Here is a 23171-nt window from a genome sequence, read left to right as displayed (position 1 = left end):
AATAGGTTTTCTTTGGTGTAGGAAGATAGTAATACAGTTGGAAATTGGAAATTAAGGTATTGATTCAGAGTATCTGAAAAATGTGTCTCTTGGTAGAGATCTGCAAAAAATGAAGCATAGTGTTCCATTCACTCACCGAACTATCTCATGACTATTAGAACCTTCAACAGCAAACCTGTTGAGTCTCTACTATGTACAGGGTGAAATGCTAGATTCTGAAATCTAATATCTCTAAGACAGAATTTATAATGTTATATTCTGTTGTTATGTTATTGCGAACATTTACTAGGTTTTAACAGAAGGTTCATACAAGAAATGTATTCTTATGGTATGAAAGCCCACAAGGTTCTTCACATGCCGATATGGAATGGCAGAGCCAGGGAGGATTTGAATGAACAGCGTTGATTTCAGAGGAATACCAGTGCTTGCTTTGTGCAGTGTTTAGGAATGTTCTTCAAAGAGCAGATCCCCCATGTACAGGCAAACTTTGAAATGTCTTTGGTGCATTTATTTGGCTTTATTATTAAAGAAGAAATTTCATAGATAAAATCAGTGTCTTAAGTGTTAAGATGAAATGAAACTTAATGTTTTAAAAGTTATCAAATTATTTGAAGTCTTAATGTTACAGTTTCCTTCACATAGACTGTGTGGCTCTGTTCTCACTGTTTAGGTAACATGTGACCTACTTAACAGAAATTTCCTTAATACCTAACTTTATAATCATCGTAACGAGGGTTGACTGAGTATTTGGTACATAGCCAAGCTTTGTTTCAAGTCCTTTTCTTTTTTTTTTTTTTTTAAGATTTTGTTTATTTATTTAAGAGAGAGGGGGAAAGCACAAATGGGGGGGAGGGGCGGAGGGAGAGGGAAAAACAGACTCCCCGCTAAGCAGGGAGGCCGATGTGGGGCTCAATTCCAGGACCCTGAGATCACCCTGAACAGAAGGCAGACGCTTAACAGCCTGAGCCACCTAGGCACCCGCGTTTTAAGCCCTTTTCACATAGTAGCTTTGTTAATAGTCGTAACAGTCCTTCAAGGCATAGGTACTATGTTGTACTGGTTTGACAGTTGAGATCACTAAAGAACAGAGAGGTGTTAAGACTTTGTCCATACTCACAAAGCTTATAATATAGAGTTAGGTTTCAAGACAGGCATTGTGGCTGCAGAGCCCTATTCTCAGCTCTTGGGCCATATTGTCTCCTTCCTTAAATCATAGGTTAGGGAAAATATGGAAAAAACACTTAAGCTCACTTCTTATTTCATAAATAAAATTTCCTGTATAAGTAAACTGTTTGTGTAATTTGTAATTATTTTAAGGCCACAGCTTTAATAAGTTATTTTTATTTTCTATCTTCACAGTAAAAATATATTGTTGACTATTTAGTGGCAGGAATTAACATGATTATAGTAAATATTAATTGTGATTTCTGCTTTCTTCCCAGTTTCATGGTTTTCTCCAAATGAAAATATCCTCATTGTTATTTTCCCAATTTTGGCTGTACTTCTGTCTTGGGGACAATTTGGTATTGTGAGTAAGTATTTATTTCTATTTTTCATTTATGTTTTAATGATGAAAATGTTATTTCTGAGAGGTCATATTAGTGAGATATTCTATCTTAGTTGTATTAGGAAATGTGATAATGTGATAAATAATAATATACAGTCTCAATATTCTTCTTGAAGTGTATATTTTCCCCCACAATTTGCTGCAGTTCACTTTTAATTCTTAAGGTTTTTTTAAAATTCCTAAGAATGAATAGTGAGAATCCTAGTAATAACAATACCTTAAACTCATATAGAGTATAGTGTTTTCAGAGCCTTTATACACGTTGTTTTGGCAAAGAGATGGTCACAGCCCTACATTAGTGTTAGGGTAGGATATTGTACTTTTGAGCGTTAAGACTGCCTGTCTTTATTTTCCTAGTTTGCACTTGTCTGTGTACATGTGTCCATCCTAGGAAAAGCCCCATTTGAACCATGTTTTGGCATCCTTACTATGATTCTGCAGCCTCTAAGGAGATAGCCATGGGTGAATTATGGCTTTTGATCATGTTTTGCTGTAATAATCATGTGACCAAACTTCTCAGGGTAAATCTTGATGCTGTTTCATATTTAGCATCAACAATGGGTAATTATCACTACTAGGTAAAAAGGTAGTATGTATTCTGGTTGATACTTAGACTCAACCATATTTCTCTACCGGTTTGGTGAAAGAAATTTACTAAATTGTTGAAGTCTAAACATTTAAACTTCTAACATGTAAGATTTATTCCTCACCTCCCTATCATGCAACGAAACGGTCAGTCATTGAAGGCCAGTTAGCAGTTATACAAGGCAAGGTATGAATAATGCTGATCTTATTTATTTCATTCTGCAACCTTTAAAAAAGTGAAAGCTAGTAAAATGTTGTAGTGGATTGGCCTATTGTATATTTCATGAATTTTACTTTTACTCAGAAATCTAAAGTGATGAAAATGGAAGAGAGATGACTGATTATATATTCTGTGGGCTCTTCTCAATGTATGGCACTTTGGAAAATGCTTTGTGATTTCAAAGCTGTTCTCAACTTTTGTCTAAAAGCAAAGAAAGGGAAGAAAGGGCTAACAGTGACAACTGTCAAGATATTTCACAACTTTTATTTTCAAAAAAGTGTCTAGACTTCTTGTGGAAATTTTCTTAGAATTTTGGTAAGCCTTTTGTATCACGAAAAAGACTGATAGAGCATCAAGACCTATTCAGTCTTTCCTGATATTAGAGAAAGCCTTTATCTTTATTGGCAGACCCAGGCCATAAGCCCATGTAGAGGTAGAGAATAGCCTTTTTTTAAGATTATGAAATTATTTCACAGTAATGTGATTTGTTGCATTTTGATTGAAGTTTGCTAATCATGGCATTATCCTAGTGACATTATTTTTATTGACTGAACCAGGAGTCAGTCTGTTCACTGTCAGCCATATTTTTACAAAATAAGCTTTACAATTTTTCTGACTTAAAAAACAATAAATATCACTTTAGAAACCGTCATGCAATATAGGAAATTATAGAGCAAAAACAAAAATCTGAAGTCCCCCAACCTAGAAATAAATTATTGGTGTATTCTGGTGAGTTTTCTCCTTCCCTTTCAGTTTTTTCCTATGCATTTTTGTTATGTTTCTTTAAAAAAGAAAACCATAAATGGACTCATATAACTTACATACTTATATCCTGATTTCCCCCCTTGTTTTCAGAAATCTTTTTATAGCTGTCTGTGCTCTACTTTTATGGATGTACTCTGATTTACTTAACTCTTATCTTGATGGATATTAAGGATGTTTCCAATTTATTTTGATACTATGGAAATAATTCTGCTAAAGATATGTAAGACTGGAAATGGCAGAGATATTTTAAGGCTCTTGATACATACTGCCAAAGTGTTTTCTTGAAATTTTGTATCAGTTACTGCAGATGAGAATATCTGTTTTTCACCTCATAATCCTGGCATAGTTCTAAAATCTTTGCTAATAATTTGATGGGTGAAGAAAGATCTTATTTTAATTTTCAGTTTGTGTTAGGTTGAATGCTCTTTTTTTATATTTATTCCACTGATCATATTTTAAAGAACATGCTTATGAAGCTAAAAAAATATCTTGATGGCAATTTTTTATTTAGGCTCTCTTTAGAACAAGTAAATGTGGGGGGTGGTGTGGAGGAGGGCCTATGTACTTGATTCACGCAGTCCAGACTCCCATTGAAAGGTGTTTATGATAAGAGTACCTACATATTTGTGGAACCCTTGCTCTGTATGATAGATGCTGGAAAGCACTGACCTCTGCAGTCATGTTCACAGCTCGCAGGAACTCTGTGGGGGTAGGTGCCATCGTTATCCCTATTTTGTAGATAAAAACCTGAGGTGCAGGTGGGTTAGGCCATTTGCCACAGCGCCCCAGCTCTTCTCTAGTACTACTGGGATTTGAACCAGTGCTCTTTACCACTACACTGTGCTGCCTCCCTGTCTTGAACTTATTTTGAGAACTTTTTTTTCCACAAAGAGGGAACCTGTATCTGGGTATACATACTCAATAGATGAAACTTACTGACAGAGCAGAATGTAGACCTACTTTGTTTAATTTATTCAATAAGTATCTGTTGACAGGGTGCCTAGTGATTGTTAGGCACGGCTCATAGGCTCGACATGTGAAAGTGAAGTGCATATTGCCCCTGGCTTTGTAGCACTCACGTTTTAGTTGAGGAAACATGTGAGTGTGTATGTTCTGTGCCTTCTGTCCCATTTTGGGGATAGTCACGGATCTAAGTCTACCTTATTTGGGGTATCCTTTCTAAGAGGCCTCCTGTTTATGGCCTGGGGATTCCACCAAACAGGAGAGCCCCTCTGTTTTCCACTTGCCATTAGGTTATGTGTTAAGGCGTAGTATCGTATAGCCAGAGTTATTAATAGTAACTCAGACCTGTGACTTTCACTTCCTGGATTTCTAGTTGTCCTTCACTGTTTCAGGTTATCATTTATGGTCTGTATTTGACCACAGGAGGTTTCCCTCAGTGGTTTTTCTACTCCTGTATGTCAGTCTTCTAGTGGTCCAAGATTCAAGTTGGACCTTCCATAGGCTAAACGTATGGTAAAGAACAGGTTATGCCTTCATTTTTAGGAGAAAGAGTTACTTTCTACCAGAAATTTATCTTGCACTCTATCTTAGGATGCCATTGCTCCTACTGAGGAAGAAGCCTCAGAAGACTTGTAAACTCCTGAAGCCAGACCAGGACTTGGTGAGCCCTAGACCATGTTTTTGAAGAGAAAGGTTTCTTACAGGGAAATGTTCCTAAACATCTTTGCCTTTAACTTTAACTTACAGACTTTTAAGCAGAATCCTAATGCTTAGCAAACAGCTCAGAGATCACTAGAATCAAAAACTGAGTGTTAGCCAAAGTCATAAATCTCTAGTAGTATTACATTTCGGGCACTTTCTTTTTGTTCTGAAAACTGTACCAACTCACAGTTTCCAGTGTTGATGACAATCAAGTTATTGGCCGATTTCCAGGGTTCTTCTTCCTCAGTCTTTGGTAGTACACCAGGTAATCTCTGTCATTAAGATATTTGATAAGTGATTTCAAGTATTGCCCACCAAGATCTGTAGTTCCTATAGGGTTAAGCTTCAGTTCCATACCAGGAACTACAACATTCTAAAAATCTTTGAGTCACGCATATCTATTTTACTTTTCCTTTCTTTGAACTTGTCTTTACACAAAACTGTGAGACCATGAACAGGACCAAATAAGCTGAAACTCTGCAAAGCAATCTAAAATAAATGCAAAAAAATTACTATTGCTCCATGACCTTTAAAATTTTGGTCAAAACATTAAAAACCCTCTTACTGTCAGTAATAACACTATTAGGAAATGGGGGAAAAAGTAAAACTATTTAGTACATGCTAAATTGAAACATTAGAAACACTGAGAATTAAAGTGTTCCAGTAAGAGTAGTTGAACGGTGCTTGCCTCTTCCTTGTTATATAACTTTGAATACAGAGCAAGCATCTTTTTTTATGCCTCAGTGAATTGTCATACTCCTTTTTAGGTTTGGATCAGCTTCCAACATTTCATCCTTTGCATTTATAGTGTTATACAATATCTCCAAGAATTTCTTTTATGTAAAGTTTTTTGCCAGAGTCACCACTTCTGGGACATCTGCATTCCTTTTGTCACAACCTACTCACTGTCCTCATTTATGCCAGTAAGTTCACTTTTACTGAGTTTCTCTGACTGTCTATCTAGAGTCTCTTGAATGGCAGTAGTGTTGACATTCCCACAGTCAGCTATTTTGTGATGTCATTTACATTTTATCTGAATCTCTCTTTCAACACTATTACTTTATATTTCCTTATTTTTTCATCTTTGCTGCCCTGTTTCCTCCTTTGATAATCCGTCATAAAAATATCACATTGATTTACTACTGGGAGACAAGGAAGTTACACAACACATGCTCTGCTGTCTGTGCGTGAACTGAGTAACACATGTTCAGTGAGTAGTCACCAGCAGTCTTTGAAAGAAGTGACATGATTGGTCACTGACCATGATACACATCTGATATTAATGGGGTGATTTGTGGACTGAGGAGATAGCAGTGAAGTTTGCATTTCATGCAAGTACCCAGTTAATATATTGTGGTATTGTGGTAGCTGTAATTTGTACTGTGATTTGGGGGCATTTGTGTTATTTAACTAAACCATGGTAACTGAAATTCATGAATACCAGAAGTGGACCAAGAGAGGACTGCTGTAATTTATTTCAAATCCATGCTTTCTAGGCATCCTTCATGTCATTTTCTAACTTTTCTAATCCTTGCTCATGGTTATTCCATAAAGATTTTGGTTACTGTTCAGAGGCATTTGGTTATATGTTCATGTGGAAATCATTGTTGGGAAATTCAAGGGAAAAAATCCTCACAATAGCTTTGAGATCCTACTAAGTCCTTGAATCCAGTTTTTAGGACTAGCTTATAAATACTGAAAGTAATTAGACCATGCGCACACATAAAAAGAATGTAATGGGACAGGGAATTTCTTTATAGATTAGAAAAATCATTCCGAAGAAGTGAGAACATAAACTAACTTGCACTAGGAAAGTTCTATCCAGGAAGGTATATCATCATCACAATGAATAATACTACAAAGAATCATTCTGTGACCTGGTTGATGGATTCTATTAATAGGACTTTGTTATTAAGTTTACTCTGAATTCTGTTCAGTAATCTTGAACTTCTTGTGCTTTCCCTTGGTCCTCACCACATAATTATCAACAGTTCTGTTATTAAATGTTTTTATGCCCTGGTGTTATTGTAGGAGGAACTGAACAAAACTAGAGCTCGGCAGTATGTTCTTGTAGAAATGCAGTTGTTATTCCTTCGACCCTTTCCAAATGCAAACATCCCAATTTCCTGCATACATTCTGAAGTTATGGTACCATCCACAAGACCAGGGAACATTTGGAACCAAGAAAAGGAAGTTAGCATGTTGCACATCATCTTCTTTCATCTTCTGAATTCAGAGTACTTACTGCACAGTGCCTGCCTGGGCTTTGTCATTTCTGGGTCCTATAGACCATGCATTTGTCAGTATTCATGTTTATAAAATTGTTTCATCAAAGCCAGTTGGGTAGTGTATGGAGTTTATTGTAAGATTCTTTCAAAAGGCAAGTAATCAGTTTATTATTGGCATTAATGTTCCTTTTTCTCCAGCACCAGATTCACAAAGCCTTCATTGTTTTTTTTTTAACGACTGTGTTAAATATTTATAAAATAGTAATTTAAATTTAATTTAATTTAAAATTTAAAATTGTTTAAAATTAAATTTAAGATTTTGAAATTGTAATTTCACTTTAAAAGTGATCGGATATGCTTTTTCCTAATTCAAAGACAATATTGATTTGCAACTTAACAGATACCAAAGAGATCCTACAATTACTCTCCTAGAATGTCAGAAAATAGCACTGTAATAATGAAATCAAACATGTCTGCCTTTATGATTTATTCTTAATCTGGTGTGCATTACCCTTCACTGGTTAGCCTTTTTATCTGACCACTAACTCACTAATCACTCAGTAAGGGACCATCTAAGTGTCATGTTTTTAAGCAGATACTGAATTCATAGATTTTTGGGTTTTGTTGGTTAGATAGACTGAGGTCTGTGGAGACCTATATGGGCATATTGAGTTCCATTTTTGGAGTATCATGAAAACTAAGGTGGTAGATTTTATTTGATCTCCAGGTTGATCTGTAATTTCACTAGATTTTATCATCCACAACCTACATTTTGTCTTATATGTCCTTTATATCAGTTACAAGGAGGCAAGAAAACTTAAGTGGAGTATCTGTTTATAACATTAGCTGTTGCTTCAGCTGGCTAGAGGGATATGTCATTTTTTACTCCCATGAATTTGAAGGTTAAATAGGCTAGATTTAGGCTAGATTAGACCCATACCTTTTATTTATTGAATTGGGAAAGAAGATATGGGAGTAACATTCCACCCTCACTCCTGCTCCTTCCCAACACACACACACACACACACACACTCACACACATGAATGTAAGGGCCTTGAGGCAGAAGTATTTGGATTTAGCTATTTTATTCAATGCCAGTATTTAGAATAGCAATTATCACATAGTAGGGCATAATCAACTATTGTTGCATAATCTTCTACTTGTACCTTGATTTAGTTGGTATGATTTGGGCTAATAAAAGGGCCTGCTACATTGTAGGTGCATAGCAGATATTTCTAAAACAAATGAATTAATCAGTCTAGCTCATTTCTGAGAAGTAGCTTGCTATATTTAATTATTTTATAGAAGGTGTAAAAAGGGAAAATTTTAGAATTCCTAATTTGTTGTCAGAAATGTGATAGTTTCCCCATACATTTGGTACTCCTTTGTGGCAGCATTAGAGTTGTGAGTTTGTGTTAAAAATACACATACTGACAACACCAAATGCCGGTGAGGCTGCAGAGCAGCAGGAACTCTCATTCATCGCTGGTGGGAACGCAGAATGGCACAGCTGCTTTTCGGAAGACAGTTTGGCAGTTTCTTACAAAACTAAACATGTCCTTTCCGTATGACGTGGCTTTGTGCTCCTTGGTATTTATCCAAATGGAGTTGAAAACTTATGTCCGTACAGAAACCTGCACACACATACTTACAGCAGCTTTACTGTTCTGCAGTAGGTGAATGGATAAATAAACTGTGGGACATCCATGCAATGGACTGTTATTGAGCAATAAGAAGAAATGAGCTGTCAAGCCATGAAAAGGCAGGGAGGAGACTTAAATACATATTACTAAGTGAAAGAAGTCGATCTGAAAAAGCTACGTACTGTATGATTCCAACTATAGGACATTCTGGAAAAGGCAAACCTGTGGGGATAATACAATATCAGTGGTCGCCATGGGCAGGGGTGGAGGAGAGATGCACAGGCAGAGCCCAGAGGAGTTTTAGGGCAGTGAAAATACTCTGTATGATATCACAATGTTGGATGGCTGTCATGATACATTTATCCAAACCCAAGAGCATATAACACAAAGGGCAAACGTGAAGGTAAACTAGGGACTTTGGCTGATTATGTTGTGTCAGTGTAGGCTCATCCTTGGTAGAAAATGTACCGTTCTGGTGAGTGATGGTGATAATGGGGAAAGCTATGTACGTGTGGGGATAGGGGATATATCAAATTCTCTGTACCTTCCTCTCAGTTTTGTCATAAACCTAAAACTACACTAAAAAAATAAAGTCCTAAAAAAGTGTAAATAGTGTTATTGCTCATATTTTATTTGCATATTGATTTCAGTACTTTTAGCTGAGGAGAATTTTTTTTTTTTGTGCTGAGGAGAATCTTTTAAGGCATGCTGAGTTTTAATTAATTAATATTATTTATTTATTTAAAAATTATTTTTAGAGTGAGTGTGTGCGAGCCAGGGGGTGGGGGCAGAAGGAGAGGGAGAGAATCTTAAGCAGACTCTACACTGAGCATGGAGCTTGATGCCAGGCTTGATCTCACGACCCTGAGGTCATGACCTGAGGTGAAATCAAGAGTCGACGCTTCACGGACGGAGGCATCCAGGCGCCCCAAAGCATACTGATTTTTAAAATTACATTGATTGTCTTGCCAAACAGTGAGGGAGTTTGGTAAGACCCTGCAGTTAAGGGCATGTTATATAATCTTTATCTTAATACTAAGTGTTTAGGAAATTACTTGAATTTGTTTCTTTGTTACATTTAAAGTTTTGATAGATTTGATAAATAAGAGTAAGTCTATTTAATAAGGGACTAGAAAAAATCCAAGGATCCAATTTCAGATCCTTGAGATTATTGAGTTCTCTGGCATCTATATCAGATTCCTGACCCATTCCTGAAAAAATTGACAGCTGAGTTAGCAACAAGATATTTTCTCCGCACCTGCTGTGGGACCTGCATGGGCATCATCATAAGTAAGAAAACGAGTCAGAAGAAATTCTTTTTAAAGGTCCACTAAAGAAACTTGGAGATACTCTTTCATTGCCTATGGTTGCATAAGTTAGACCCCACTGATATATTTGATAGAAATGGCTGCTTAATTTAAGGAAGAGTAAGGCTAGTAGCCTTGAGAAGAAGTAGTAGTTGAACCAATTAACAGGAACAACAGCTACCTCCAACATGGAGTGTATTTATGTGCCAAGGTTTGAAAAGGCCATTCTGCGGTGAAACACTGTCAGTAGCATTTGCTGGTGGGTTCTGTGGCTATTGTTGACATTATTTTTCTCGTAGAGCTCTTCTACGTCTGAAAAGGTAGAATTTTATTTGAAGTTCACAATCTGATTTTTGTTCAGAATGATATGCCTGCCTTTTTGCATGAACTTCTGTACTCTAAGGTGAATTCTTGCTGTTTGATCTTTGTAGCTCTTCTATGTGTTGAATTAAACCGGAAGAGTCTCATAAATGTTTGATTGATTGTGAAGTACATTTGAAACACTGATTATAACCCTTTGTAGAACTTTCAAATTCTATTTAGATAACCGTATGCATAGGTCTAAATGGAAAACCTGACATATGTCTAGAGAAAGTTGTGGGGGTTTTTTAACCGTATTTGTGCCTTTTGTGACCTATACTTGGAATTTCATCCTGGACAGTGTTTGAACTTAGAAAATAGGGAAGATGTGAAAATCTGTGCCCTGTAATAAGTCAGGAACATGACAGAGTCATAGTCATATTAGTTTCAAGGCTGGATGGATTAAATGAAAGGTTGGGGAACTTGCCAGATTGATTCTCACTCTTTTCTGATGAATGTGGATTCGGTTATTCAGCTTTGGGATGGATTATTGCTTAGCCTTCCTTCTCCCCCTAACGAGAATAAAGTTGAGGTTACAATCTAAAGGATGATTGCAACCTAAAATAGGTAGAAATGTAAAAAATCTTCAGGTGCCTGTATCATACCTTAACATCTTAACCATAGGTTATCATGGAACCCTAGGTTTTAATAACTTATGCGTAGATTTTGTTACGGTCAGTTAGGGGTTTATTTATTCTTTTTAGTATATTTGACCTGTTTATCATTTTAATGAAAACAAGTTAAATGCTAAATACAACATTTAAAAAGTCTTCCCCTCAGGACACTCATTGATTAATGGTGTGGAAAATACCATGTATATGAAAGAGCAGAATTTCAGTTATGCACTCTGCTACTCAGTCTGCTTTTAGGTTACTTTTATCAACTTTCTTGGTGAAAAATTAATTTTAATATTAACTAAAACAAAACCTAAAAGGTGAATATGTAGGAAAAGAAATAGAGTTAACCCTTGAACACCATGGATGTAAATTCTGTGGGTGCACTTATATGTGGATTTTTTTTTATGGTTCAGTACTGTAAATGTATTTTCCCTTCTTCATGATTTTCTTAATAACGTTTTCCTTTCTTTAGCTTACTTTATTATAAGAATACAGAATATAATACATATATAACATACAAAATATGTGTTACTTGACCTTATGTTATTGGTAAGGCTTCTGGTCAAGAGTGGCTATCAGTAGAGAAGTTTTTGGGGAGTCAAAAGTTATACTCAGATTTCTAGCTGCACAGGGTGGGGGGGAGGTCAGTGCCCCTGACCCCTGTGTTGTTTAAGGGGCAACTGTAATATTTTTAAGCTTATATTCTTTCAGGGAAGATACCAGATACTTGACAGTAGAGCTAACATCAAAAACAGTAACATGTATGATGAGTGCTATTGAGTATTTGTGGTTTGTTTTCAAGAAATTATTTTAATTTAATAAATTACGCATTTTTTACCATCAGGATATCAAGAGGGTATGATTTGTCCAGTGTTTATTCTGCTTTGTCAAAACAAAATTATCTAGAATTCCAAATGCTTTCCTAATTTTATATAAGATGAAATAAAGTTCTCTTTTTCTCAATATTACTAAATAGCCAGTTATTTCTCATCAGTGTTATATTTATCAGTTGTAAACCTGAGGTGGTTTTCCTGGTCAGGGAACATTTAACAATGTCTGGAGACATTTTTGATTGACACCACTGGGGGGCTGTTAATGACATATAGTGAGTAGAAGCCAGGATACTACTAAACATTGTATAATGCACAGAACAGTCCTCCTCCCCCGCACCCAAGGAGTTATCTGGCCCAAAATTTTAATAATGCCTTGAGAAAGCCTGATATATGTATATATAACTTCATTCCGTAAAGTGTAGGAGAATAAATTCAGTATCCATATTTATTCTACCATGACAATATTTAGACATTTACTTACTATGAAAAAGATTTGAGGTGGCTTGCCATGATATGAAGGAGCTGTTCCTTAAAGATTATTCAATTATAGTAAGTTATCAGCTTGTCCCTGCACTTTATAAGTTACAGAAGTGGCTTTACTTTTTGTGATTGGGTTCATGTCATTCTTTGTTTTCTTTTTAAGCAATTAAATATAAAGCCAATCTCGTGAAGGAGAAGACCATTCTTTTATTGGTTGGTGGACTATTGCTCACTATAGTTGTCATTGTCGGAGCCATTCTTTTCGTCCCAGGTAAGAAACACGGTTATATGAGGGAGACAGGATTGACGGAGATGAGGGCCTGGTGGGGTGGAGGTGGGGAGGGGAGGATGTTAGTTTCCTAGGGCTGCTGTAACACATAACCACAAATTGGGTGTCCTAAAACAGTAGAAATTTTCTCAGTTCTGGAGTTCATAAATCTGAAATAAAGATGTCATTAGGGCCGTAATCCCTCCCAAGGATCTAGGGGAGAATCCATTCTTTGCCTCTTCTAGCATCTGGTGTTTGCTGGCAGTCTGCAACTCCTTGGCTTGTGGCAGCATAATTCCAGTGTCTGCCTCCATGGTGTCTTCGTCAAATCTCCCTATGCCTCTGTCTTACAAAGACACTTGTCATTGCATTTAGGGCCCACCTGGATAATCCAGGATCAACTCCTTTCAGGATCCTTAACTTAATCATTTTTGCTATGTGACGTAATACTGTTTTGCCACGTAAGTTAATATTCACAGGTTCCGGGGATTTGGAGGTGGACATATTTTTAGGGCCATCATTCAACCCACTGCAGAGGCAAACTTCATTTGCCAAGACACGGAAGTGGGAATGAACGTGGGAAGTCTGTCTGAAACTGCTTGTGTTCAGAGGATGGAAGTGGGAGTGGAAAGAAAGGGTATGTAGCACATAGAAAGATGGCAAAGGTAGCCTGTGACCCACAGTAGACTGGAGAGAGCCATTGTTGTTTTCGAGCTGAATACAGTATAGATGTAATGTTTAGAAACATAAATTTGTCCTCTCTGTTGGCCTCTGGAGTTAGAATACAGGGAAGAGGGAGTTAAATTCAGAAGATTACTTGAGAGGACAACTGTTTTGACTTTGGGTCAGGTTGAACACAGCAAGTGAAGGGAATGGCAAGAGGTGACTCGAGAGTTTCTCCCCAGAATTCTGTAAGGTAGTTGAAAAGGCAAAGCCAATTCAAGGTTTTGACATATTGAGACTTAGATGTTGGCGTTTATATGTCATAAGTTTGGTCTTAATCTGAAAATAGTGATTTTGTGTGAAGTTTTGGGAGAAATATATTTTTAGACCTTTTTAAGTTTGTAAGAGGAGTATTGAGACCAATACATTTAGTAAGTTTAAGTACTTTAGCTTCCTGTAGAGTAGAATAATAAAAAATATTATTTTTATTAACAGGTGAATATTCAACAAAGAATTCTTGCGGACTTGGTTTAATTGTAATTCCTACAGTGATATTAATATTACTTCAGTACTGTGTGTTTATAATAGGTGAGTATTTGTTATAGCATGATTTTGTCTGACTTTTTCATTTTAAAACAATATTTTTGGTTAAAATATTTCTTGTATGATTTTTTTTTTACAACTCAATAAAAGTTGGCTTATTAAAAGATTTTTCAAGCTATTCTTAGTGAAATTTTTCCTGTATGGATTAAATTTAAGGTTATCTTAGGTTTTCAAGGCATTCTGTTACTTTGTAAAAAGTAATTTTCATATATCTTTGATGCTAGGCAGTGGATTTTTCAGATTATGTTATATAATTTCTTAATGATTATCTTCATATTTTTATTTCAGTTTTTTCAAGTTATAAGTAGATATTAAACATTTTCTTTTTTTGCTAAGCCTCTCTATTAAAAACACTAGTTCTACAAAATAGAGTTATCAATTAAAAATAGTGGAAATATATACCTTTTTTAGTTATTGGCAAATCTTAACGTCTTAGTTTTAAAAGATGTTACAGATATCCAACCTATAATTGATATAATCTTCACTGCTTTTTTGGAGTCAATCACTAACATATTTTTATCATTATTCCAGTCTGTTTTTTTCTATTTGTACATTTAACTCTTGGTCTTAGAGCTTATCCCTGGCTTGATTAAAAGTTATTAATTTGTTATAAAATCACAGATCTGGACACATAAGACAGAGGTTGTGATGTTTACAATGGCATGTTTGCATAACGGTTCTCTTCACCAGAGCAATTTTATGTGCATGTGGCAAAGTCATGGATAATAGCCATTCATATTGTAAAGTGCAGAAGTGTGGTAAAAGCAGCACTGTTCTAAGATTTTGGGTAAAAAGCACCAGCCCAGCTGAGCTCACTGTGAAACGAAAAGACTGCTGAATGTATGAATCTGGAGCTAACTACTTGTGTGAAAAGGCGAAGTTTAGATCATTGGGAAAGAAGCTACCATCTGACAAGGAAATCCAGAGTCAGTCTTTAGTCCCTGTATGTCATTTTTGGTTGTACAGAATACAAGGAGGTATGATTGCTTCTTAAGTGCTCTCAACCCACTCTTTCTTCCTTCAGGTGTTTGGATGTCTCCCTTCACCATTGCCATATTAATCCTTCAGGTACTGGGCTATGTGCTTTCTGTGGTTGGACTAAGCCTCTGTGTCTCAGGTAAGGGTCATGTTCTTCTCTAGCCCCAGTTTGTCTTACTAGGAATACCTCTTGGACAGAGCTGTTCCTTCTCCTCTTCTTTATTCATTCACCTATTGAAGGACATCCTGGCTGCTTTCGGTTTTTGATGATTAAGAATAAAGCTACTATAAACATCATGTGCATGTGTTTGTGTGGACATAAGTTTTCAACTTCATTTAAGTAAATACCAAGGAGTGTGATTGCTGGATTGTTAAGAATATATTTAGTTTAGTAACAAATTGCCAGACTGTCTTCTGGAGTGCCTGTGCCATTTTACATTCATTCCCACCAGCCATGAATGAGAGTTCCTGTTGCTCCACAGCCTTGCCAGCATTTAGTGTTGTGAGCTTTGTGAGCTTTTCTTTTTTTTAACTCTCTTTTTTCCCCCCACTGAGAACAGTGTTTTCCCTATTGCCATGAGAATATTGGCTATATATGGCTTGTGGGATGATTACCCTAGCAGCCAAACTGCTATGCCTATATTTGTGGGAGAATGTTTTTTAAATAACCAGGCTCCAATTGGTTGGAACTTCAGGCTTTACACACTATTTTTCATTAGTCTTGATGAGATAAGGTACATGTTATGCGAACGAAAACTTTTTTCTTTTAATAACTTGTAGTTGTTTCACTGAATTAATAATGAGTTAATAATGATGAATATATATAGATAAATTTTGTTTCTTAGTAATTAGAAAAAGAATTATTCTCCTTAAAACTGGTATATTACTGTTATTTTTGGGTCTTTTAAAAAGTTCACTTATTTCATGTAGATTTCTAACGTAAAATTTCACTTGTTTTTACAGAGTGCACCCCAGTGCATGGCCCTCTTCTGATTTCAGGTTTGGGTATTACAGCTCTAGCAGAATTACTTGGATTAGTGTATATGAAACTTGTTGGTAAGTCAATCTTATTTTTGTTAACCTATGCCAAGAATTTCAAATATATAATTTGGAAAATTCTTTTGATTGGTTCTTATAATTTATGACTAAAGAAATTTATCAGTGTTTCCAAAAATGAGAAAATACTGTGAATGCAGCTGTATTTTTTAAATAATAAAATTGGAATGATTGTGGGGTGATGAAAGAGGGTACAAGTAATATGAATTAATGAAAAGTTTAGATTATAAACTAGTTTAAGAGAAAATGGCTTTGTTTTAGAATGTATAGACTTTTTTATACCACCTAAAAAGAGAGAATGTTGAGGATTCGATAGGAAAGGATTTTTAATTGGCCCATTGGTTCTATGAGAGCTAGCTCTTTCACAGAGACTATTTGTTACTTGCTGTTCTTGCAGACTGTTTACAGACCTCGACACCCCTAAGTAGACTGGTTGAAATTCAAAATCTGTCACTTTTATTAAAGAACAGTGTCCTCTGACTTTACTTGACTTTAAAACATTTTTAGTTAAAACTAATACAATAAAAACATGGAGTTTCAAAATTTAGGGGCTTACTACATTTAAAAAAATTTATTTATGTGTATGTATTTAAAATCCAGTATAATTTAACATACAGTGTTATGTTAGTTTCAGGTGTACAATATAGTGATTCAGCAGTTTATACATTATTCAGTGTCCATCATGATGAGTGTACTCTTTAACTTTCATCCCCATCACCTGTTTGACCCACTCCCCCCACCCACCTCCCCTCTGGCAACCACCAGTTTGTTCTCTATATTTAAGAAGCTTATTTTTTGTCTCTTTTTTCCTTTGTTTGTCTTGTTTCTTAAATTCTGCGTATGAGTGAAATTACACGGTATTTATCTTTCTCAGACTGACTGACTTCACTTAGCATTACACTCCCTAGATCCATCCATGTTGTTTTTACTACTTTTAAAATCAATTGTTAGTAAGTGGGGAATTAGCTAATTGTTTCTGAACTTCATATTTAATCTGCCAATTTTCAAATAACAGATTTCTATATAAATTCTTATTTTTATATATAGAAGCAGGTGCTTTTAGTTAGTATGTTGACTTATTTAAGCTAAAAATGTTCCCTATAATTGGTTTACATTAGTATTCCTTTAAAAAAATTGTTTTTTATTTAAGAAGCAAAGCAAACTCTTAAACATTTGTCAAAATAATCAAAAGTTGCCAAATAATGGAGTAAAAAAAATCAGTGTTTTTGCTTTAGCTGGACTTTACTGTGTTTCCAAAAATTAATATAAACCTCAAATTGTTGTAGTCAAATGATTTTCCATATGACTTGCGTAATACTGTCAAAGAAATTTTACCTTTGTTTCTGAACCTCAGCTTTTGCTGACTGATCATTGAGTTCAATTTTGTTACATATTCTTTGTCTTTATTTAGTTAATGCTTATTAGATAAACAATTAAAATACTTAACTAAAATCTCCCTATCTTTGGTTCATGTGTTCACGTGTCGTTTCCTCAAAGAAATTTTCTTAGTTGGTGACTCCTAAGTCCATAAAACACAGTGAAGACTTCTCAGCAGAATGGTGTTCATTTGGTGGCTGTCAGAGGCATCATATTATGAGTGTTGATACATATTCTATTTTTGTTGAGTATTCTAATCACCGTTTGTGTGGTTCTTGAAGATGACACTGCTGGTTATGTTGCTTCTTATGAGTGCTTGAGAACAGTATGCGACCTGCAACGTGGTGTAGTGTTCCGTGTCTTTGACTGATAGTCAGCTTTTTGTTTTTTTTATCCCTCATTGTCTGGATCGTCCTCCCTTTGATTCCCATGCTCCCCCGAGCCTTCCATGTCTAAAGAATGATGCTCAGTAGAGTTGCCAACAGGTCCGGAATGCTGACTCAGGTGGAAATAGGCATCGTCTAACTGCCACCTCCTTGGCCGTGCTCTCTCCCTTCTCCATCATTTACATCCCAGAGAAGCTGGTGAAACCACTGTAATTACACACATACTGTTCTCACCTTAAAAGCAAACTGAAAGTGAAATCTTGAAAAGTTCCCAAAATTATTTTTTCTTTATCATAGTTTAGCATACAAATATAATCACATGTAAGTTAAGAATTTAGTCCAGTTGTATTGACATTTTGAGAATATTCTAAATTAACTTTCCAAATCAACTTGTCTGATGCCAGAATTCAGAGGCACACCTTCGGTCAGTTGAAGGGCAAGAAGAAAAAAGGTACAGGAAAGTTGCTTTTTAGATAATGTGGTAGAATGGGAAAATTGATGTGTTTTTCTTAAAATAATCTGAATGTGTAAATGTGAGTGTGTGTAACATTAAGGTTGCACATTTTAGCATTTTTATCAGGAGGTAAAAATTGTAAATGTTTCCAAAATAAATTTTACTCATTGCTGATGCTCTGTTTTGGAAAAGCTTAATGATTGTGTCTTGACTTAAATGCAGTAAAATCCTCAGTTTTTTTGTTGTTGTCATCGTTGTTAAAATCCAAGCTGACTCTTTAAGAGTAAGTTAATGGCCCTATGAGAATTTTAACTTTTTTGTTGTTTTTATTATTTCCAAGCTTAAATTTGTAGCCTTAATTGTTACTCTAGAAGTAATATTTTTAAATTTCATTTTCTGTGGTCTTTTTAAACCGTGTTGGATTTCATTTTGTTACTGGAAGCATTTAAGTTTTGCAAAATGAAATTGGGGCTAGAAACAATAACTATGTGAGATCAAACAGAAAATTAAATAGAACTAACTAAACTCTCACTAGAGTTAGGCTTGTTGTTTGGATGCGGCATCAATAGCCATTATTTATGAGAGTCAGTACTTGTTCACTTTTTTAAAGCCATTTACCACTTAGTTCAATATAAGTGCATATAAACATGTTTTGTTACAAATCAACCTACTAAGTATACAGAAATCGTATTTATCACAGCATGCTAGTTGTTTTAGAATGACATGGAACATATATATATATATATATATAATTCAGAGATATTTTATAGCCCATTGTTAAGGAGAGGTGAGTCTGATATCAGTAGCAAAAATATTCCTAAAAATTCAAAACCTAGAAATACATTTATACCATGTGGTCACATGTTTCAGGGAGAGAGGAATAAATCAAGAAGAAACCTTGCAAGGGAGCTCATGTGGAACCTTTAAGGCTTGTGGTTTATAAATAAATAAATAAATAAAAATATATTTTACATATAATAAACAGTTTTATATAATAATAAATATATTTATATAATTTATATATTTATAAATATATAATATACTTTATATAATAATACTTTAAAGTATATTATATGATATATATTTATAAATATATATTAAATAAATGTATAGTTAACATGTATTTTTATATATATTGTATATATATGTTTAACTACATACATATGTGTAGCTGTCAGTGCCTTAGGCCCATGATAGTAGCAGATAAGCCATAGTAATTTTGTCACAATGATCATATGTCTATGGAAGATAATTAACTCAAGTGAAATTAACTTATGCACTTTTGGGTTTTATACTGTTAGAGTGAGCACAGCTGACTCTTATACCTCTGAGTCATTGTTCTTTATAAGAGCTCTTTTTCAGAATGGTGTAGTCAAAATGTGATGTTCCTTGGACCTGAACACTGGAACTCAGAAACTATTCTTTACATGTTATCAGGACAGAAAAGGAATTACTTGGAAGTACTTAATAATTCTGATAAATAAATTTATGATCTCAAAAATGTAGATCTAAAATCTGACCCTTCACACTACCAGCCAGAAATTTTCACAGCTGTTTTCTTTTCCTTGATAGAACATAGAGGGCATGGTTTAGTTGAAATAAGTTGTATGTACTTGTAACTACCATGATGATCCCTAAAGAAGTTCCATAATTCTGCTTGGCCTCTTTGGGAGGCTGCTAAATGTGACTCACCCACATTCCCAACCCATTTCACTCCATACTACTATTTTTTTTTAAGATTTAATTTATTTTTTAAGTAATCTCTGTACCTGTCATGAGGTTCAGACTCACAACCGTGAGATCAAGAGTCACATGCTCTACTGACTGAGCCAGCCAGGCACCTCACTCCATACTAGTTTAAAAAGTGGCTTCCTTGTTTGGCCACCAGGACCATACCACTCCCCAAGTGCCTTTACTTTAAAGCCACACATGACAGTGACAGAGAAGGGAATCTCCTGAGAGCTGGGACACAACGAGGCCTCACAGGGACTGGAACAGTAAGCCGTTTAGGAAATTCCTAAGAACGGAGCTGTCGTGTTGCCCTCTAAGTAATAGGAGTTAGTCAATGCCCATCTGCCTGTTATACTATTGAGTTCCTCTCTGGTTCTTTCCCTACAAGCTTAGCCTCTTTATGGCTTTATCTTGTATTTTATTCCTGTCTTCCCACTGATAGTTTCTCTTACCGTTTTCTTTAAGCCTTGAGCTTCTCTCTCAGCTTGCTGTCTCCTTGTCACCTTTCTTACCATTACCAGCTTTCTGGTCTTCTTCCTGTTACTCCTCTTCGGGCTCCAGTGGGAGAGAGAAACTTTTCAGGCTAGTCAGTTGCTGTGGTCTCTGTCTGAGGGAGCCTGTCGGCTTCTGGTTAGTTTGTACATTGGCTGCCCTTGGGTAGGGTCTCACTCCCATTGCCCATCAGCTTCGGAAGCTTGGTAGGGGTGAGCATGGAGCAGGAGAGGCAGGAAGTAGAGAGCACAGAACCCTAGAGCAGTCCCGGGGGCTTGCCTGAGTCTGCTCACAATCAAATCCAGGCTTTCATCCGCCCCCCAGGACAGTGTAATTGACTGTCCCGCAGCATCACCTTCCTACCGACCGGCTCACAGGATGTTGCTGGTTGATGCTTTTGTATATGTAGGACTCATTCTGTATATAGGACTGGCTTGAGCTGCTCTGGGACCTTCTGACTTGTCTTTTGTAAGGAAATTCTCCCTTTTCCCCTACGCAACTCGAGTAATATTTTTTCCCTTTGTCACTTTCTTCAGGCCCTGTATTCCTTCATCTCCATTAACCAGTCTATTCAGAAGCAGTTCCAAGGGTCACTTGGGAAGCTGAGAAGGAATACATAGAGAAGAAGTTGATTGTGGCTAAAAACTCGCTGCTTAGAATAATTCATTAAACTCAGAAGGATCTGAATATTTTCTTTATTTTGTTAGCTATTTGGAGCTTTGAAAACTGGAAAGATGGAAGCAGAAGAAAAGACTGGGCTACAAGGAGCAAGAACAGTGAGCTAAGGGCAGGCAGTGGAGTAGGGGGTGGAGATCAGTCATTCCCACATTCTGTCCACTTTCTGGCTGGGCTGTGTAGGGAGGGGTGCAGAGTCCACGCTGGGGGTGAATAGATGATAGCATTGTTCAACAAGAAGTATAACAAATGGCTGATTTGGGGGAAATACAGCATGTACAAGTGAGAGAATGTAGATGTTTATTATTTGATGTAGATGGACCACTTGATCATTTTATTCTATCAAAGCATATAATCATTTGAAATTAATCATTATATAGTCATTGAAATGAAACATTATATTGCCTTAATTCGTTTAATTTATTCAGTTCATTTTCTCAATTTTTAATTTTATCAGCTTCCAATCAGAAGACTATACAACCTCCTAGGGTAAGTTAAACTTTCTTAAATGAATTGGGAATGATCACTTGATGGTTTTGACTGAGGAATAGTAATTGAGATATTGAAGCCTTTTGCTCTGTTTAGTGGTATAACATCACATTAAGAGAATTTGGACATCATTTCGTGACTGCATGAGTAGATCCAACTCTATTTTAAAACCTGTTTGATCATTTTAGTTGCACTAAAATAGAATCAGTGATTCCTTAAGATTGTGCTCACTTCTCAAGTGACTTCTCGCTTTCTCAGAACTGGAAAGTTCATGTGTAAGAGTAATGGTTATTATCTCTGCTGAAAGAAGCTGACTGCAATATACTGTTCATGTGTAAGAGTAATGGTTATTATCTCTGCTGAAAGAAGCTGACTGCAATATACTGCCAATATACTGTTGGCTCCATTCGATGCGCATATACAAACTGCTATTTCCGGCTTTAAAATGAGGGAGAGGGATTTGTGTGAAATTGATTTCATTAAAAAGAATAATCTATAAAATAAATGTAGATGTTGCTGGAACCTATCTGTTCTGAATTATAATTTACTCCCCTTCTTCCCTCATTTTATAAGTATCTTTCTTCCTCCATACTGTACTGTAGTTTTCACTCTGTCTTGGATGCCTTAATAAGTTATTCAAGAAAATTCCGAAAAAAGGAGCAGATTGAGGAGATAGACTGAAATGGATAAATGAGCACATGAAAAAAACCCGTGTAGAGACTGGTCATGGGACAGGCCCAAGAACTATTTTCTTGAAAGGAGGTCTGGAGAAGTCACCTTCCTAGAAAGGAATAATGGTAGCTCTGTCTGGAACGCCAGAATCGAGACTCCTGTCTGTGGCAGGAAGTGAAGATTACATGTACTCCTTAGGCCTGACGAGCCTCAGAATACATGCCCAAGAGGAAGGGGGGCCTAGGGGTGAATCTTACCACAGGTGTTTATGTTATAAAGATGGGTGCTGTAGCTACATTGGTCAACAGCCAGCTGTGTTGAGTGCCTCTGTTGGAGATAATCCAACCATTGGACCCTTAAATCTTAACACATTTTCTTTCCTTGGTACTGAATTCAGTTTGCATGATTTGAAAATGATTCTGTTTTGGTCTCGTCTCGTTTAACTCTTTTATTTGTTATTGTATTGCTATTTATGTTTGCTCTTTTTAACAAGTTAAAATTTCTTGAACTAAAAGAGGCAGAGTGGGTGGGAAATTCTGTATAGAAAAAACATTAATACAACTATTATTAAACTATCTTGGCAAGCTTTGTTTTTCTAACCTTTATTGCCTTATTTTGTTTTTAGACTGTAAGATTCACTATAGTTTAAATGTTAGCATATATAAATTTTAGTATAAAAGGGCATGAAATAAATTCCATTTTTATGTAAATATATTTTAAATATTTTCCAGAAAGCTGTAGAGGAGCCCCTTAATGGTATGTGGTTATTACAAACTTGTATATTCTTCTTGATCCATTACCTGACCATAATTTTAGTAGCTTCCCAAAACAGTTAGAATGCTCCATCTATGCCTTGGGGAAAACTAGGGTTTTTTTGTTTTTGTTTTTTGGGTGGGTGTTTTTTTTTTTTTTTTTTGCCTTGACCCCTCTTTTCTTGATTATTCAGAGTATTGCTATTGTAATGTTCTTACCTCTAAGAAAAATCACTATTCAGTATCTCTTCAGTAGTTGTTTTCACTGGCCAAGCAATGTTTGGGCAAGGGGACCTTTGCCTTG

At 35.8% G+C, this 23171-nt stretch overlaps 1 protein-coding gene across 8 annotated transcripts in view; it reads left to right on the top strand.

Moving 5' to 3' along the window:
- Positions 1 to 23171, top strand: part of CD47 (CD47 molecule) — a 46201-nt gene that overhangs the window by 20519 nt on the left and 2511 nt on the right. For 3 of the 8 annotated variants that reach the window (XM_034657946.1, XM_034657911.1, XM_034657919.1), the window contains exons 3-9: positions 1443 to 1532; positions 12435 to 12542; positions 13698 to 13790; positions 14830 to 14922; positions 15747 to 15839; positions 21412 to 21443; positions 22847 to 22871. In XM_034657946.1, the coding sequence (XP_034513837.1) occupies positions 1443 to 1532; positions 12435 to 12542; positions 13698 to 13790; positions 14830 to 14922; positions 15747 to 15839; positions 21412 to 21443; positions 22847 to 22871 (534 nt within the window). Of the gene's footprint in view, positions 1 to 1442; positions 1533 to 12434; positions 12543 to 13697; positions 13791 to 14829; positions 14923 to 15746; positions 15840 to 18006; positions 18054 to 21411; positions 21444 to 22846; positions 22872 to 23171 lie in introns of all 8 variants that reach the window. The other 5 variants (XR_004624632.1, XR_004624633.1, XR_004624631.1 and 2 more) reach the window with 4 other exon arrangements.

The sequence above is a fragment of the Ailuropoda melanoleuca genome, chromosome 1, assembly GCF_002007445.2.
Source record: "Ailuropoda melanoleuca isolate Jingjing chromosome 1, ASM200744v2, whole genome shotgun sequence".
Taxonomy (NCBI): Eukaryota; Metazoa; Chordata; class Mammalia; order Carnivora; family Ursidae; genus Ailuropoda; species Ailuropoda melanoleuca.
Note: the sequence above shows the minus strand (reverse complement) of the source record. Positions and strands in the feature narration are given on the sequence as shown.